The sequence below is a fragment of the Setaria italica genome, chromosome I (assembly GCF_000263155.2).
Source record: "Setaria italica strain Yugu1 chromosome I, Setaria_italica_v2.0, whole genome shotgun sequence".
Lineage (NCBI taxonomy): Eukaryota > Viridiplantae > Streptophyta > Magnoliopsida > Poales > Poaceae > Setaria > Setaria italica.
In genome coordinates, this window is record NC_028450.1 from 32,013,569 (window position 1) to 32,032,973 (window position 19,405).

General features: G+C 42.1%; 1 protein-coding gene across 1 annotated transcript; it reads right to left on the minus strand.

Annotated features, from left to right (window-relative positions):
* Positions 1–820: 820 nt before the first annotated feature.
* LOC101757870 (regulator of nonsense transcripts UPF2) lies at positions 821–11,937 on the minus strand. The gene is made up of 17 exons (XM_004953127.3): positions 11,626–11,937; positions 11,119–11,254; positions 10,286–10,367; positions 9,242–9,444; positions 8,112–8,456; positions 7,442–7,546; positions 7,222–7,349; positions 6,427–6,600; positions 6,258–6,339; positions 5,631–5,912; positions 5,355–5,552; positions 4,922–5,023; positions 4,557–4,808; positions 4,235–4,453; positions 3,860–4,030; positions 3,190–3,375; positions 821–2,311 (listed from the first exon to the last, which is right to left on the minus strand). Exons 2-17 carry the CDS (start codon positions 11,194–11,196, stop codon positions 1,334–1,336), a joined length of 3,585 nt encoding a protein of 1,194 aa, XP_004953184.1. The 5' UTR covers positions 11,197–11,254; positions 11,626–11,937; the 3' UTR covers positions 821–1,333.
* Positions 11,938–19,405: the final 7,468 nt, after the last annotated feature.

The following is a 19,405-nucleotide window of genomic DNA, read 5'->3' on the forward strand; positions in this document are numbered from 1 at the left end:
GACGGGATCGCTTGATCTGCCGCGGCTCAGTTCGGTTGCCGTTGTGCCCGCGCACTTGCCACGGATGGGTGGGAGGGATGATGGATGGAGCAGCGGCCGGGCGGCGTTCTCGACGGGTAGATCGTGCGGATGCGCGCTCGGGTTTCTTTCGTGCGCCTGCTTCAGTTCTGATGACGGTTGACACGACGCCGGCGTGGTGGCGATCGCAGGGGGGGCACTGTTATGCCTTGCGCCCATGGGGGGAACTACCGCCGCCTACCGAGCTACGGCTGCTAGCTTGGCTTGGTGTGTGCGCCATGGCCAACGCCCCAACGGGTGGGTGGTCGTGCCGGTCATTCGGGCGCCTCCGCTTTCTCGCTCGTGATTATTCCCACGTAAAGCGGCGTAGTGTAGCTCATGGCAGGCAGACATGCGTGCATGCGTTGACCCACAATCGGCGAGCAATCATCTGCGGGAGGAGGGAAACGAGCGTGACGTGAGAGTTGGAAATGATGCCGTGGGGGGGAAGGACGCGACTGGAGTCTGGAGGTGTGCGTGAAGAGGCCGCGACATGGAAGGAGTTCGGTGATCCAGTCCGAAGTTCGCGCAGGGCCAGTGGTTCCCGTGGAAGCATGCATCATTGCGTTGCAGAAGACTGGAAGTTGCGATTTATAATGAGCATCTCAGCGTACTTGCAGGAAATATGACCCGTAGCGGGTAGCATAAAATGTTCCACCTTCGGTGAACACACACTAACGTAGATCTGTGCACGCTTATAACACCTCGTCAGGCGTGGATCAGAGACAAAAGACGCACAAACGCGTCGTGCAATTTCGAGGTATTTGTAAGATGTCAACAAAACGCAAACATTAAAATAGAACGGGCATCAAACAGTAGTTAAGAGACATAGCATCTAAACAGCATACACGGATGCACATGCAAGCTCTGCAAACAGAACCAAGCTATCTATAAATTCAGATACATGTGCGCACACTATTCAAGCCTACATCCGATCTGCAGTCGAGTTGGCAAATCACGTCATATATACATGCGCAACCAAAGTATGATGTGCTCTGATGGTACAATCACTACTGCCGCAATTAAGCCATTCGGACAATCAGACAAATAGCTACTTCAAAACATAGCTCTCTCCCATCTGTGGCAGTATTGTCTTATTTTCAGATTAGGGTGGTGGAAGGGTTTTCATTGTCGAGCCGTTTAGCCTCCGTGAAAATCCTTCAGTGTTTCTCTGATCCAATAGGCGGTTAAATAGAAGAGAAGCATTGCCCTGTCAAAAACCTCAGGACAAAACCTTGTCCTATCAAAGCAGCGTTGAATAGCTCACACCGGCAACTTATCTCCTCCTGCCATAACTGTGATAGAAACCACCTGAACCCGCGATGTGGTGCCGTTGCCGACCACCTCCCCGCGTGGAACCATCCCAGGTGCCCCGTCCACCTGATCTGATACTGCTAGTAGTGCTAGCTCCTTGACCCCAATTGCCCATTTGTGACACTCCTCCATTCAGCTCTTCTTCCTCCCTTTCATTGTATTCAAGGATCCTCCGCTTGATACTCTGCTTCTCCTCAAGCTCAGCAGCCTCTTGCTGCTTTGTGCTTAGCACGAGTGAGCTGTCAGCAGGAATCAACATTTGCTTTGTCTGTTGTTTGTGTCCTTTCTTCATCAGCACCTTAACACGCACCTTGCTGCTACCAACATTGCCACCCTCTTCATCCACTGTTTCTTCCCCACTCTCGGATTCTGTGGCCCTTTGGTCTTTTGAACCCTCGAGGACATTCATTGGTACCATCATGTTCAATGGGAGCCTTGAACGAGCCTCTGATTTACGTGATTCCAGGCTCTCCTGAAGAAGGGCTTTCAGCTCTCGATCAAAATCTTCTTGCTCCTTCAGATCAACCTGCACGACTTTCTGTCTAACCCCAACATTTTCATCTTCATCAGAACCAACAGGAATGCCATCGTCTTCATCATCACCTTCATTATCAGAGCCATCATTTGATTTATCCTCCGATAATATATCCTCCTCATCTTCCCGCCCATCAATGCTGCCACTACCTGAATAACTCTCACTGTCTGCTACTTCATGATCCTTGCCATTTTCCTCAACTCCATTTGTTGTGCTTTGACCATTCACAGATGGAGCAGCATCTCGTGGCTGTCTTTTCTGAGATTCATTGTCCGAGTGTCTTTCATTTTCAGCCTTTTCTACTGGGGCTGAACGTTCATTTTCTTCGAGCTCAACTAATGCAGCATTCAGTTCTTCAATTGATGAATACCTAGTCATGTTTGGTCGGATCTCAGCAAATAAATCCTGCAAGGACACATAATAAGCTGCCCTCAGTCTCACAAAAAAATAACAAATATCTTCAGAATCATCAAACAATTCAATATTCAAGTGTACAGTCCTATGATTGTCTTTGAACTTCAGATATGATTTATCAATAACTGATAGCAATATTGCGTGCACCAATTGTAGCATGTTGGTCTGAGACAGTACATTGCAAAAGGTTTGCTGCCAGATGTGTAGCTCAGTATTTACTGGAGCATTGATAGTAATATGCCTTGTTAATTACTGTCAGGCTCAAGATCAGACGCTTCGATTTGTCTTTCATCATTCACATTTTAGGCTTTGCATTAGCAAGTTAGATACTGTTGCCTAAGCTAGGAAGTGAGCCTAGCTGAACTGGTTAGGGTGGGAGGTATGGTCGTGCACTCTAATCACCCAGGTTCGAGTCCCCTCTAGCTCGAATTTGGGTGCCTATTTCTTCTTCTTAATGAAAAATTGCCCAGCTCCTCCTAGGTTGATCTATTTTTTGTTGCCTAAGCTCATCAGGTCAAGTAGGAGTAAAGCTATAATTTATTTTAAATAAAGGGATTCATTCCCCTGATTCCTTAATAAGATAAAACTTTATGTGATCTGTTGAAGGAACAAACCACACATAAGAAGACAGCATAGGAACAATTGGATCACCATCAAATACAAGTCGGTTAAGTACTCTCAGCAAAATGCATATTCACTACCTCATTCAGAATGCAAGACCTACTAGGAAAGCTTTCTTGGTCACTCAAAATGTAGATTTAACTACATGCATCACGCAGCTTCTAAATTTTTTTGACTTCATGATTCATCTGTAGCAAAGAAGATTTATGTACGTATTCATGCATAAGTTATATATGAAAAGAACTAACCTGAATGTCAAACTCTATGTCAAGCGGTAAGGGGCCTTTACTCATAATGTATCTTTGAAAGTGTAGCAAGAATTTGTCGAGCTTCCTTTTTGAAGATCCCTTACTGAAGTAGTGACCACAGGTCTGTAAAAGTGTAATGATCAACCTGATCCTGAAGCAGTCTTCCGGTGGATCCAACACATCTTGCTGCATAAGTAGAGAAGGGAAAAATGTTCAGTGAGAATATATGATGGCTCCTCAGACACACAAGTGATCATTATCAAACATAAGCTTGCATTTATTTCAAAATATGAAAGAGCCCGGCTTAGCAGAGTCAAAAAATTTGGCAATTCTTTATCGTCAAAGTATGTAGACTTGTTTACACATTTGCAAAGTGTATAGATACGACTAACATGGCACACAGTGATAATTCTAGAAGCATTGCTGAAATTGATTTAGCTATTGAGCTTTGCAAGCAAAGGATCAGATTAATCAGCACATTCATTGATATATTTGCTCACAAAATAATCATGAGACACATCAAAATACAATGATTTCCAATATACAATTGCAAACATGTGAATCAATGAGAGCTGCTAGGTATTTACAGTTATTAGGCTTGTATCTAGACTGCATGGTGTGCAATGAAACTTATTGTCATGAAGTGAATTGGAAGCAATGATTTACTTACTTCAGGAGTTCCATAACCAAATACAATGATAAGGTACAGTGTCTCAAATACAACTGATGAATCTATATGCTTGTAGCTGTATAGCTCTCCAAGGAATCGCATGTGAGCAAGCCGCCTTTGTTGCATCCCATAGTCATTCAACTCCAGTCCAACCCTTATCTCTTCTAAAACCTAAACCAAAAAGGAAAAATAAATATATAACTTGGATGTCAATTAATTTATCCCCAAAGTAACAACTGAAAACTGTCAGTTAATTAAGGTGTTACAATTTCCTTTTACATGCTGACTACAACAGAAGAAAAACAGATTCCTATGAATATAAAAAAGTGTTCCTTTTCCCTTCTTTTTTTTATGCACCAAACTAAAGGAACTAACCTCATCTACCACCGCGACAGCAAAATCATCATGATAGCGGCTGAGGCTAGCAGTGAGAAGAGCAATTAGATGAACTTGGCTGTACTTTCCTTTGTGAACCTTTAGAAAGCACTTTAAAAGGTATTGTTGACACTCTGCCCAAGGCAACTTGCGTAGTTGGCGCAAAACATGTTCAACACTTGATTTATCAAGATCTGAGAAAAGCAACTTTCTTATGTACTGCACAGGGAAAAGAGGGGAGAATAGTTAATTGTACATTTTTGTAGATAAGTTCAATGGAAATGCACAGTAAACCATAGAAAAGAATACATTGAAATCTTACTTGATGCAGAGGTGGCCGAACTTTTGAGATTCGCGCAGATCTTTCCGGTGGTTTACAGAGGTAGTAGGCGTTTTCTACAAGTGTACTGTGGCGTGGATCCAAATTCTTGACATTTTTCAATCTCATCAGTATCTCCAGCATGTTAGCCATGCGAATTGTAGTTTCAGGAGAGCGATACAAAAAACGCCCACATGTCTCGAGAAGGTTGCAGGCTACATCAATGTTATGATGACTGAAATCATCTAGGCAAGCCTGTAAAATACAGAAAATGAATATAAAAAATACAGAAAACGAGTTACCAAAGAAACACGTGTAAAAACAACAAAAGGCAGACCTTACTAATTCCCTGCATGATAAATGCATACCTTCAAACAGCTAAAAACAAGAGCTGGAGGAGCCATCTTGAACTTGCACAACTCCCCAATAAACCTTATGTTTTTTATTTTTGTTTCAATGTTGATTTGATCCTGAGAGTTTCAAGCAGAGAGAATAGTTAGTCACAGTAAATAGAAAACACATGGGAGGCAATAGAATTGCTGCTTCCCTCCACTTGTAGTCTAACTTCATAGGAGGATTTGGGGTGACATGCTGAACATATTTGTAAATACCATACTAAAATGGCCATTAGCATTGTAGAAACTAGTTTTTTCCCATGGATTTATTGTATATATTCATGTTAATAATTCAGCTTGGATTCTAGAGCAAAAAACAAATAGTAGATACGATAGAAGCAATATTCATGATAAGAACAGAAGAACTGAGCACAGACAATGCCAAGCAACAAAGAGCTGGGCATACCTTCTTATTTATTAAAAAGTTGAACTCTTCTTCAAGCATAGACAGTAGCATACTTGGAACATCTTTCATACAAGTCGATAGTGTTGCAACCAAACGAGAATAGTAAGGCAACAGCTCCAGTGAAGTCCTATTAACATTGAATAAGGCACGCACAAGTTTCTTTCGATTTGCTTTAGAATTTAGGTAGCAAAACTCAACCTGGGGAAATCAAAAGTAGCTTCATTATGACAATCAGTCTAAGGTAAAGAGGATAGACAATACAAGATGAGCTAATACCGTCAATTGATCAATAAGATCACGGCTAACACATCCAGGCAACCTCTGCAAGAGGTTATCCAAACTTGCACCATCCAAGCCTCTTACTTTCTCTTTCTCTCTTTCATTTTTCTTATCCAGATCCTTCTCCTTAAATTTTTCCTTTTCTCCATCTTTTCCCCTCTCTTTATCTTTGTCTTCGTTATCTTTGGCTCCATCATCTACTTTAACTTCCAGTTGATGTTCATTGGCAGAAGTTTGAGCATTGTCGTGTAGTTCAATCTCTTGTTCTGAAGTGGATTCCTTCATAACAAAATTCATACAATGATTTAGTGGCAAACCCAAAAATGAGAATATCTGCTAAGGCATATTTAGAGAAGGGATGAATGCATATCTCCTGACTTCTCTCACTCACACGAGCACACAAAGAGAATAGGAGTGCAGAAACAACCTTGTAGATTCCAGATATAAAAAAACATGTTATCACTTTATTCAACATTCTGTGAATATCTATCGGTCACTGCAAATTTGATTCACATGGATTGGGAGTTGAAACTGGTTTGTTTAGATACCAGTGGGGAAAACGAGGAACGAAGAGAATACAGATGTGAACTTGAAGAATGGACAGTACAAGATTCAGATTCTTACACTAGATTGCTCACGGCCCTTAGCGTGTTGCTCATTTGACTTTGGTTCGACCTCTCCCAATAATACAGCGGGCACAAATGCTCTGCTCAAAAGTTTCATAATCTCAAATGAATAAACAAATGAAAGCTAAAAAAGAGACAGATATTGGATCATAGTGTGAAAATTAAACCTGAGATCAGGTAAAGATTCATAAAAAGCTTTGGTATCATCATCATCCCAAATAGGTTCCAGTGCAGATGATTCTTTTCCAGAAGAGGGTGAGACATCAGTTCCTGTAGTAACCCTTGTTGTATTTCCATCATCTGGCATCACTGGAGGCTGCATGTCAAGAGCTTCGGCCAGCCTGCAAAATAGAACGTTATAGACAGCCAAGAATCACACATTAAAAAAAGGTAGAATATTAATTGGCATGTTACAGAGAATTATCAGCAGATGTTCCGGTAACGATACTAAAGGCTAGTGTGTGGTTGCTGAACTACACTGTTGCATCTAGTTACAAAATTTTACTAATTCCTAGCACAGGTTGAAAGTGTGGATGAAACTTAGTACAATGATGCATCAATACTACGTATATCCTACCTATTTTAATATGCCCAATTGATGCTGCATCCTAACTGAGATATGGATGAATATGACTGCCATTTCATGCAAGTAACTGCCTATGTCTTATTGGTTTTCTTTAAAAGTCTTAGCTTATGATTGTAAAAGTAGGGGTAGTTCAAGGGAGCCAAGAAAAATTCAGGTAGTAAATTCCAATAGTCGTGTGTGCTCTCGTGCAATCATGAACCCCACAGACAAAAGAACAGATGACATTACATTTAACCCCGACAAGGCAGAACTACGTAATGGAAGCCATTGCAGAAATGATTCAATATACAAAAAAATGGCATGTCATTACGTTCAATCTAATTGAAGAAACTACAGAATGGAAGCTTTCTGCTGACATGGCCAAAAAAATACTCACGAGGATACACCACGCAGCAACTGATCAAAAGACTTCCTGAGTTTCTCATACGAGGCTGTGTTCTCATCGCTTAGTTCACCTTTGGCACTTAAAACTTTTGCATTCTCTGCCTCCATTAGACGAAGAGACTGGGTGCAAACGAAGAATTTGGTTTATGCATGAATATATTAGGTACTCAAGTTACAAACAAGATTGTCCTAAAACAAAGAAAAGGAGTTACCGCATGTTCTGATTGTAGTAGTTCAGCTACAGCATCATAGTAAGAGTTCAAGGCTTTCTTAAAGAACTTCTTCTGATCAGCAGTAACATTTAGGTCCTTAAAGAACTGCATCAATTCATTTTTGGCAAATCAATTTATGTAGAATAGACACTGTACATTGTGAACAAACTGGAATGAATTTGATCAGATCACCAAAAGTCCAAGACATATCAATATGTTGACAATAACCATATACTGTGTAACAATGCACATGTTATATTTGGTAAACTCTCACCACAGTACGCTAAATAATATGGTTGCAGAATGGCTATCAAGTCATAATTTTTATGCATGCAGGTTTATCACGTGCTTGCCTAAGCTCATGGGCATCACTAGGCAGTGACACTTCCAATGAAGTGAAATGAAAATATAAACTATATCAATTCACTTTGACCTACTATAGTGAGGCACAAATCAATTAGGTCTTATATAGTCACATTTAAAGTCTAAGAAAAGTATGCCTCCTTATTCAGGAAAAAACTGGTAACTTTGAACTTGGGGGTGTGCAATTGTGCATTGAATAAAGATCAGCTAGATCTACTATTGCAGTTGAATCATGTGATCAGAATTTTCTCAAGATACCATAATTTAAGAAAATAAGGTTAATACTTAAGTATTAAATTTCTCTTACCTCATCATAAGCTTCTTGACCGTGAGACTGAAGCCCTACAAGAAACCTCCCTTGACGAGCAAAAGTGGAGAGAAGAGACAAATTTGTCTGAGTTGCTTCACGGTCCTTCAAATGTTCCGCTGATGTAAGATCTTTTATAATGTTTACAAATATGCTAGCATCTTCAACAATTCCAACAAAATACAGTTCAATCAGAAGTTTCAATGTGCTTCTCTTCTTCATAGCTCTTGAATTTTTGTCTGCATCCAAATCATCTCCAGATTTTCCAGGAAAGAAGACCTTCAGTAGACCTTGTATAAGACAAGGAGAGAAGTCCTTGTATCTTTGATGAAGAAGCGAGCAAACCTACATTACATTGCTACAAGGGTAAATCCACATAGACATGCTTATAACTTCACACATTTATCATAAAATAAACTTAAACCTCAAAGTAAAGTAAAGAAGATTAACTGGAGCAAGACTATATAGGAATATATGATAAAAATACTATTAAAGACTCCACCCAATCCCACTACCAGTCGACCACAAATCAGTGAATCAAACATCTCAGCAAGCCAGTAGCTGCTGGTTACCATAACTATGCTATGGCATACGTAAGAATGGTTGGTATCTAACGTACAGTTCCAAGAAACAAGTCCAAATGTTGTCAGTAATATGGTAAGAGATAACAACAGCCACGATATTGGCAGATCACCCTCTCATCATCAAACTTCTCATCACGAAAAGAGGCTCTGGTTGAAGCCCAGTTTCATGAATTAATACCTAATTGATTCATTTTCATTGTGTGGCTAACATTGATAGTGTTTACGCACCCGCCAATAGATCACAGCCAACCAAGTTGGACTCCTAAGGATAACTTTCCCAATACTAACCGACTAGGTGTACATTCTCGCAAGGGTAGCTTCCCTGATATTGATAACCTTCCTAATACTGACCGGCTGAGGCCATGCATGGTTTCCATAGCAGACACGGAGGATAATGAATATGCTTCATCATGTAACCCAGAGTCTTGGCTTAGAAAAAAGATCTTGCACACATAAGGTGAAGGGGCCAACAAAAATGACATCATAAGCATGACTATGAGAAATGGACATTGTTTACAAGTGTAGACCACTGCTGTTGCAAATCACCTGAACTGCAGCTTGTATATCAGCAGAGCGAAGTTTGGCCTCACAAATATAAGAAACTGCTTCGCTGACAAATTTGCTCAAATTCACACTTTTCAGCTCATCCATTAGGCCATCCTTCTGTTCATCATTTATTGTCTTCAGCTTTTTTATAACTGTTGTATTTCGCTTGATACTGGAGTCCAGAGTTCTCAGGTAGTTTGCATCTGGAATTATTGTATCATCACATAGATCGTAACAATGACACAGAAACTAGGCATTACTCATCAAGATAAAAAATCGTATATGCACAAAACATGAACCATATATGCCAATGCAAAACAACCCAAAATTACAAAACAGAAGAGATAAGCAAAATAAGAAAATAATAAAGTAAATGAAACCTAATATTAAGTAGCTCATCATTCCCTAGAATCAATACTCTAAGAACATATAAACAACAGAAATTCTTGAATGCCAAATTGTCACAGCAGATTTTAGTTGTCAAAGAAAGAACTTAGAAGTGACATCTGATAGAATAGGAGCTCTAAGCTAACATACATAAATGAATCTTTCCATAAAATTATAGGAAGAGACCCTTAAACTTTCCAATATGGCTTTCTAGAACTCCAAAATATCTGGAAATTCGAGGTACATTTAAGAGTGGAGCTAACGGTTTGGTCTCCTTTTATTGCAGCTATATTTCTCATCATATTCCTGACCGCTACAAACATTACATGCATTTACAGTTGTACAGCATAGATTCTTTCACTCCCACCTAATGACCAAGTTTTTGGCTTTTTGCTGTATGTATTAGAGATTTTTTTTTACAATCATATCAAAAAACATTCTCCATCAAACTTTTATATGAAGATAAAGATAAAGCAGGCAACCCATAATATGTGCAACATCTAAAGTAGAACTTAATCCAAATTAAGAAAAGTGTATCAATGTAGAAAGTAATTCTCCACCTAACAAGAATAAAACCAAGAATGCTTCCAGCACATCAAGTGGTTATTTGTGCATAAACCATTATATGGAATAGCCATTAATGAAAGAAATAACTACCAGGCCTTTCAGGGTTTAGGTTGCTGCGGCGGAGGGAAGTCTTCTGATCAATTATTTTTTTATATTCTTCAAGGCGGGCCTCCTGTATAGAGCAAAATGTTAGGGAGCAGTATAACATTTATAACAATGTGCCGCTTAGATAGATAACAGAAACAGATGTTTAAATCTGCAAGACTAGAGAAGGTAGCCAAGTCCATTCGAGCAGCAGCTGAGGGTGCAATTTTAATCAGCTTGCTTGAGACACAGAAACTAGAAGTTGACAACAGGAGTAGGAGAGAAACTTTTATTTGTGTAGTACTGCCATGCTCTGACCAGAAAATTTTGTGAGTGAAGCTAGGTCCAAGATTTATCTTAGCCACTACGGATGGATAATTCCTAGTGGGGACATTTGGTTGGTTGGTTGGTTGAAACTTGGAGTAACACCCTGGTTTGCAGAGTCAACTAGTGCGCTGTAAGATGCAATCTAGGTTATAAAATAAAAGTTATTTATCTGATGATATTATGGTCAAAATTGCAGGGCTACTAACAAAAGTTTAGCGATGTTCATGATTGAAACTCACAAGGCACTATCATAGCAGGCCTATCAAATACCCAACCAAATCTAGACATGGCACATAAGGATCCAAATGCTCTCCCTAACTAATTTATAGCCTTATCAGTGATAGGGTTTGACAATGAAATAAGATGAGAGTGGATTCAAGACCAGTATGGTCAGGTGCAAAATTAGACGGCAGAATGAATGGATAAGGATAACCATCAATAGTGAAATCACAAGGTAGCAACAACAATGAACATCCCACATTTCCACTTAGGGAGTAGAGGTCTCCACTTACCTCATCATCCTGTTTGCTTTGGCGCACCTCATCATCTTGCTTGGTGTCAGTTCGGTTCTCATTCTGAGCATTATCCATTTTGTTCTTCAGAACAAAAACCAAGAACTATCCAATGTAACCAAAATAACCTTAGTACCTGTTGCCAGCAAATCGTAAACTACAATCAGTTAGTGGTAAATTATAATGGCAAAATAGAATATAAGCATCATAACAAAACCAGCAGTCATAACCCAACACCTTAAGTAGCACAGTTTGACCCCGGGGGCAGCCTGCGCGTGGTTCAGTTGAACCCTAATTTTTTCTAATGTTTTCCCCTTATTTACGGAAAAATAGGCTGCATCCAGCAACCCATCCCAAAAACACACACCACAGCAAGCAAACCCGCAACAAACAAAGTACAGAAATTGGACTGAACATCCCATCGGAAATTTTGGATTTGATAGGCATCTTCCACGACAGAACTCGCTCGTAAAACCCCTATATTGAATCAAGCTAGGGCTTTCTTACCGGGGACCGGGGAGATCAAATCGATCCGAGCCGAATGGATCTCCACTCCACGCCCGTCCAGTGGACAGCAGGAGGAAGACGGCTGGAGAGGAATCCCACTCTCCCTTTCAGCGGAAGGAGGCCTGAAGGCGTACGCGGTCGTCAGGGACCGTTCGCCGCTGAGCGAGCTGGGGAGCCGAGAGGGAGTAGGCAGGAGGCGTCGCCGCGAGCCCGCGCGTCGATCCCTCGCGGCCTCGCCTTGCCGTCGCGAGGGGGGGCAGGGGAAGGGCCGAAGGGGAAGAAGGGGGCGTGAGGAGGAAGAGGAAAAAGGCTGGAGGGGCCTGGGGTAAGTTCGATATTTTTTGTGTTGTTCCCTTTTCAGCCAAAATGCTGAAAGCACGCATGGTTTCAGAAATTATTGATCCTTCAGGACCTAAAACGGTAAAAGTCGACACTCCGGCCTTTCTCCTCTTCTTCTGGACAGACCGTGCATATTTCCGTTTGACGTCTGTTGTCAGTCTGTATACGGCATAAATCGAACGGCAATCACCAACGAACTCGACCTTTTTACCTTCTCATCTCATGCGTCTCTGTACTACAAAGTTGCAAATACCGCAGGGTGTTACTTATCAAAAAAATACAGAGGATGTTCCCACGGTCTCCTGACACGAAGTACGCACAGTTCCCGTCCCGAGCTCAACACTGCAGTGCGCGTGATCACGGGTTTTGGTAGATGCATCTGATTATAAAGAAACGGGGTTGATTTTACGAAGAAGTAATTCTGTGGCTGAAAGTGGTTCCCTTTAATTCTATAGCATAAACTTTTAAAAATAGGATGGAGAATCATTTCACAGAATCAGAAGAAGCTACTTTTTCCAACTCTTAGTCTCTTAGTTTATTTTAGAGAATCACTTTACAGAATCAGTAGAGAATCACTTCTCTCTGGAAAAACTGTTTGGCAGAGCTCCTACTGGAATCAGCTCTAAGAGCTCTATCAAACGCACCCTATATTCTGTCCAGGAGGAGCGAATAACTTTGTTAACTATCCTATAAACTTGCTGGTGTGACATAATTTGTTGGGCTCAATTTGCTGAATATATACTTTCTTCTAAAAGTAATGATCCTATCTTCTCATGATGGACCTATTTGGGTTGATCTTTTTGAAGTTAAAATCCTATCCAACCTCCCGCATTTCTCGCTGACCCTCCCGACGGACTCCCTCTCTCTCCTTCCTCATCTCACTTTTCTCTCTCCTCTCTATCTCACGAGGAGGAAGCGGAGTCGACGAGGAGCAAGCCACCGGTGATGGCGGCGCCGTCGTGTTACGCATGTGGCTGAGGTTGGTTCTGCTAAGAGATGGCACTCCCTTTGTGGCGCACAACACCCCGTCGGGTGCCGGCCGGATCTGGCGATGGCGCCATGGATCTTGGCTCTCCCTGCCCTTCCCATGCGTTTCCCGCTTGGAGTTGCTCCTCAACGCTAAGGATGCGACGGGATCCATTCTTGAGTGGTGGTGTCTGCTTCGTCTTCCTCTCCCCCACCCTTTCCCCCTCTACCTCCCTAGCATGTCATGATTCATTTTTTGTGTGAGATTCATGTTCAAGTTCTCTGATGCTTCCCTTTTTTTACTTTGGCTTTCCTGTTTTCAGTGAGCAACAATGTAGGCCACTTCGATGCATCTTGCAGTGTGATTTTTTTGTTTGCTTCACTTGATTTTGAATGGAAGCGGATCTGTCAATCCTTGGAGAAATTGCAATTTGTAATATATTTTTCAAGACATTGCGTATTTTTTATTTTTTAGTTGTAGCATGTTTGGTTTTCTTCCTTCCAAAATCTCACTCCTTTGCTATGCAAGTCTGAATCATCAGAAATTTATGTAACTAGTTAGTGCAATTTTTTAGCTGTTTGAATATTGCCAGAATGTCTCCTAAATTTTTGACTTTTTTAACATGTTGCGTGCAGATTATTTTCTAGCTAACCGGCACAATGAAGTTGCCTGGAGTTGTTTTTGACTAAAATCTGAATGCAGTTAGGTGGATAGGCCATTTTTTGTCATTGAACAACAACAGATCAAGTGTTTCTGTTGTAAATCATGTCCATGTTCTATTGTCAGATTTGAGAAGAGGGAGTGCAATCATATGTTTCGGATTTTCCAGGGGCAAGAATTATTATGCAAACATTTTAAGTGCCTTAATTTAAATCCATTCATGAATGTTATAATGGGAAAACCTATTGTAGTGTGAGGATGAATAATTTTAATTTATTTTGCTCAAAATGCATACGAGAATCTGTAGAAAACTATATGATTTTTTTAAAAATGGTAAGTTCGTCCACACATGCTCTTAATCATTTTTTGTAAACTAATTATAATTCCTAAAACCATCGGAAAAAATTAAAACAGTTCCCTGGTCCTGCGAGAAAATCTAGAATGTACCTTGGTCCACCGTGGACTTGGAGTCCACGCTCCCCATCTCTCTGATCACTTTTATTTCTATGGTCATTTAACCATTGTGCTGTCTGGGCACGAATCTCCCTGCATGAATCTGACGGGCCTATAAACCACCTCCCGGGCATATAACCGCAGAATTGCCTCTTCCCCAGAGAAGGAGGCGGCGGCGGGCGTCAACGATGATATGGGCGTGGCCAAGCACTCCAAGGCTGCGCACACGATCGCGGTGGTGGAGCAGGATGAGAGCAAGGTGGGTGCGAAGAAGACGAGGCTGGTGAGGGTGAGGTAGGAGTACATCGACGGGCTCGTGACGACGCCATACAAGCCTTTCAATGGCATTCCCGTGGACATACTCGATAAGGACACCTACGTGGAAGGGCGACAGCCTCCACGACCTCATGGCCCGAGTCGTTGCCCGCCACCAGAAGGTGCGCGATAGGGACCTGGCCATCCTCGAGCAGTACAAACTCTATGGCTTCGCTGAGATGGAGGTCGAGATCAGTGACGACGATGACATGGATGACATGGCACCAGTGGGGAAATAGGCAGCGGAGGGAGGAGGATTTGATTGTTTTAAACAAGTTCAATTCAAATAACTTTGCTATCCTTGTAAACTGTAATGTGATATGATGCCCTCATCGGTCGGAAAGTCATCCTGTTCTCGCGGTCCAGCCATGGTTTCCAAGAGCACAGCCCTTGTTTAGGTCCAAGCGAGTCTTCGAGATCATCGTCCCGCCGAATCAGGAAGTTGTGCAACCTCATACTTGTTGTTTTTCTCAGTCAAAGTGAGTGCACGTGCAGTGCGCAGCTACGAACTTTGGACGGTGCATCCTAGGCATTGTTCGCACCGACAGCGAGACATCGGTGACATCTCTCGTGGAGTCCATATTCGCCTTTAGTGGATACCGTGTCAAGTATTCAAAGGCATGGCGGGCGAAACAACACGCAGTTGCACTACTTTAGGGAGACTGGAAAGAGTCGCATGGCATGGTTCCTAGGGTCCTCACCACTATGGCCTACTACAATCCCGGGATTAAATGGTTCCCTCACGTTCAGCTTCATGCAACCTGAGCAGCAGCACCAGCAAAGCCCTCTCTTCTCCTCCACCATAAGAAACTATGGCCACACCAGGGGGGAGAAGCCGTGGGAAGAAGGGTCAGGGTGTCACTTCTGCCATTCCTACCATCACTTGACCAGGTTCTTTGGCCCTACTAAGTATGATGCACCAGTTGATCACTTCCCTCTCGAAGGGAGGAGTTGTTTCGTTCCGCCGCAGGTACTGAGGCCATATGATGACCGGAAGGATGTGTGGCCCATTTGCCTCCATGGAGAGCCTTGTATCGTGCAAATGTACGATGACTATGGGAATGGCTGTCGTCGCTTCTTCAGGTGCCCTTATGGATTGGTGAGTACTCGTACCCTACATAATCATTCATTAATGTACTTTGGTTACGACTAACAGCCTCATCAGAATTATCTTGATGAAGAAAATTGCTGCTACGCCAAGTGGGTAAATCCTCCAATCCATGAGCACACAAAAGAGTACATCGAGTATCTGCAGTGCAAAATCTTTGACCTGAAGCAGAGGAATGAGACCCTTGAGGCGAACGCTGAAGCCAATGCATGGGTCATTAGCATCAAGGATGACCCAACATGCCCAGATCCATTCTGCAGGTGCGGTTACCACAAGAAGAAGAAGAAGAATAGGCCTCCCTCTCCTCCGTCGTCTAGTGGTGGTGGCTACTCACAAGGTGGACCGTTCCAGTACTCCCAAAGTCAATACTACTAGATGAAACATCTATGGTACTACAACCGGCTATTTTCCTTTACCTAAGGCATATTAGATTTAGTAAGGCTCAACATGTTTACTAAACAAGTGAGCCACACATGCCATTGCAAAATGTAATAGGTTGTGTATGTCAAAGACAACGGTGTCGGATGTTGCATGTATTATCGTAGTGGCATGCAACAATACCTACAACACCATTGCCTTTTCATGGTTGTATGCAATGAAAGCCGGGACTTTATTACTACAACATGCTACATACGTAGACTTTTCAAAGCACACTAGCCTTTTCAGGCCTCTCTAGACTTTGCAGTGCAGCTCTAGCCTTTTTAGGGCCACCTGCCTTTTCCAGAGGTACATCTCTAATAGCCTTTTCAGTACTTTGGCACATCAACTGGATAAATAATATTTGCAATGCAAAATAAAATCCTGAACTTATCCAGATTTTAGTCTTGGGCCCCTATAAAACCAAACCTTGCATGTATTCCAAAACCATCACCTAGCACAAGTAGAACACTGAATCCATAGCATGGATGCAAGGTCCCTTGGATCCGCCTCTTCCCCATCCAAATCTAGATGTCAGCACTAAGGATTATTATGGAACCCATAATCCACTACCACGTGACTACTGGCCTACTTGCCAGCATGATGAAGAGGCCGTGGTACAAGTTTATGAGCTCTTTAGTGATGCCGGAAGACGTTTCTTCCATTGTCTGCATTTCAAAGTTACATTCTTAACTCATCGATTATGTCTATTTTCAAGAATTACATTCATTTGTTTAAACTTCTTGCGCAGATCAATGATTGTGGGTTCACTTATTGGATAGATGGTCAGATGGAACCACATCTCCAAGAGTACATTCATCATCTTCATCTCGTCAAACAGCAATTGGAAGAGGACAACATGCAGAAACATCATCATATAAATCAGTTGTTGCAAGAGAACATGCAGAAGGATAACAAAGTGACCCACCTTCAACAAGAGAAGGACGAAATAACTTATCGCATCAGACAGCTTGAGGAACAACTACAACAGGAACTGGAGAGGAACGTGAATCGACGTTTCATGCCACCAACGGTGCCTGGACGTCGGAACTACTACGGGTACTAGTCGTAGTTTTTCTAAATATTTAAGTATTTGTCTTGCATCATTTGGTTGTTTGTCATCAATTTATATATTGTGAATGTTGTATCACCATTTGGTAGTTCGTCATCTATTTATGTACTTCAAATTTTGTAGCACTATTTGGTAGTTTGTCTTCTACTTATCTACTTCAAATGATGTATCACCATTTGGTAGTTCGTCATCTACTTATATACTTCGAATGTTGTATCATCAATAATTAATATCTATAGTACCCATGGTTCAATGCAAGACAAATACAGGGTAGACTAGATCACATGGATACATAGTTCTCAACAATAAACACAGTTCTTACAAATAAATATAGTTCTCACAAATAAATATAGTTCTCACAACTAACGAAACACAAGTACTAACTCCATGAACACATTTATCTAGTCGGAGTTACCTTCATATGGTAACTCATCATCACCCTACCCATCATCATCATCATCATCCCCTGTAATAACAATTCCCTTCCCTTTCTTGTCGACATTAGCATTATCTTGAGGCAGCTCTCTCACAAGTGCCTTGATCGCCTCCATCTGTGCCTCCTTTGCCATCTCTTCTTTTCCATCCTTGCACTTGTCACCTTTGCCAAAGGCCATGCCAATAGGTAAGTCGGAAACAAGTGCCTTCATCACCTCCAACTGCACCTCTTCTACCCTATTTTGTAACTCTTCCATTTGAATCCTCCTCTTTCTTGCTTCAACCTGTTGAAAATGTTCTTCCCATGAACCCTTAAGGTATTTTGCATTTGGATAAATCATAAAACCTGTGCAAACTTGCTCCTCCCTCAATCTATGTTTCTCCAACTCCCTCTCCTCCTCCAACTTTCTCCTCTTTTCTCTCCTCTGACCTTCAGACAAAGGCCGTGGATACTTAGTTTTGTTCCGTCTCCAATACTTAATAAGAGTTTCGCATAAAGTCCTTTAGGCTCCACTCCAGTCTTGCAAACTATGTCTTGGTATATTTTTCCCCATATTAAGTCACTGTCAGGTATAGGCACTGTTGGAGGTATGCCCTAGAGGCAATCATAGAGATGATGATATTCCATTTGTATCCATGATTTGTATATTGTGTTCATTGAATATCCATTAAAGGCTACTTGAATTGATTTGCAATTATGTGAATTGTATGTGAAACCTTTACTTGTATGGTTATTCTAAAGTTGTCCCTAGTCGGAGTTCATGTGAGGACACACATGAATATTAGACTAGCACATGTATTAGTTGATGACTATGTTTCACAAGTCATGGACATGGAGATGTTGAACTAATAATGTGGACACATGTGGAGACATGTGCTAGGACTGACCCAACACGATAAGTAGTTCTCTCTTTAAACAACATATACGCTTTGTCCTTAGACCTGAGATTGTCGCATGTATTCTAGATGTGGATCGACCTACTTAGGGCTATCAAACGCTACGCCGTAACAGGGTAGTTATAAAGGTAGCTTTCGGGTTTGTCAAGAAGCATGCTATGAGACATGGTCAATCAAGATGGGATTTGCCCCTCTCTGATTGAGAGTGATATCTCTGGGCCCCTCGAGTGATCGGATCCAAAATGCATGGCCATGCTACGTACGGTTAAGAGTTAACCTACAAAGGGATTTCGAATCACAGGATCGAGAAAGAGCGGTCAGCTTGAAGCTAGATCAAATATCATGAGGCAATGTATATTATGTTGTGATGGTTCGTCTGATATGATCTTCGTGTGCGTATAGGAGTTGGCACGTCTTGCTAGAGGCCGCTACCGACTATTGAGCCGAGTAGGAGTACTCGGGCCATGTCTATACGTATCCGAACCCATAGGGTCACACACTTAAGGGGCTGGAAGCCCAATTCGGATCAGATCCGAGTTGGATTAGGTTTAGAAGTACTAATGGGCCTCGGATCCAGAGGCCCGTCAGGAACCTCTATAAATAGAGGGGTGGGGGCGCCCTAGGGTTTACACCTTTTTGGCGAAACACACCTGCCGCGCCTCCCACGCCCTCGCCTGTTGCAACTCGCGGATCTAGCAGTCCGGCTTGCGACGCTTCCTCCCTGCACGTGTGGATACCTTGGAGGTGTTGCGCCTGCAGCACTTGGACGAGCCGCCGACGAGCCACGACGAGCCGCGGCACCGGGGGCGATCTTGTTGCACGTGGACGAGCTGTTGAGGAGCTGCTGGACGTTGACGTGATCGACTACGTACGACTACGTTGATCGACTACGTACGACTACGTGATCGTCTTCACTGCATCGACGCATATCTACATCTTCCGCACCAGTAGTGCGTCGAGTGGTAATCCCGTGATCCTTATACGGCAGTTCTTCCTGGTTTTACGCGGTAGAAATTTTGATTTGCGCTAGTGTAGCCTACCTCGTATCCCAACAGGCACATCATACTTAGACCTAATATTATCTCTCAAAGCTTTGGTTTCTTTTGACTTCCATGAT

Bases quoted from the DNA above. Each gene is read 5' to 3' on its own strand.
- LOC101757870 (XM_004953127.3), bottom strand. From the start codon at position 11,196: ATGGATAATGCTCAGAATGAGAACCGAACTGACACCAAGCAAGATGAT. The intron at 6,340-6,426 runs GTTTAATTTTCA...ACTTTTGAGCAG, and splicing joins GAATCTTTACCTGATCTCAG to AGCATTTGTGCCCGCTGTAT. The intron at 4,454-4,556 runs GTAAGATTTCAA...TTCCCTGTGCAG, and splicing joins TTCGGCCACCTCTGCATCAA to TACATAAGAAAGTTGCTTTT.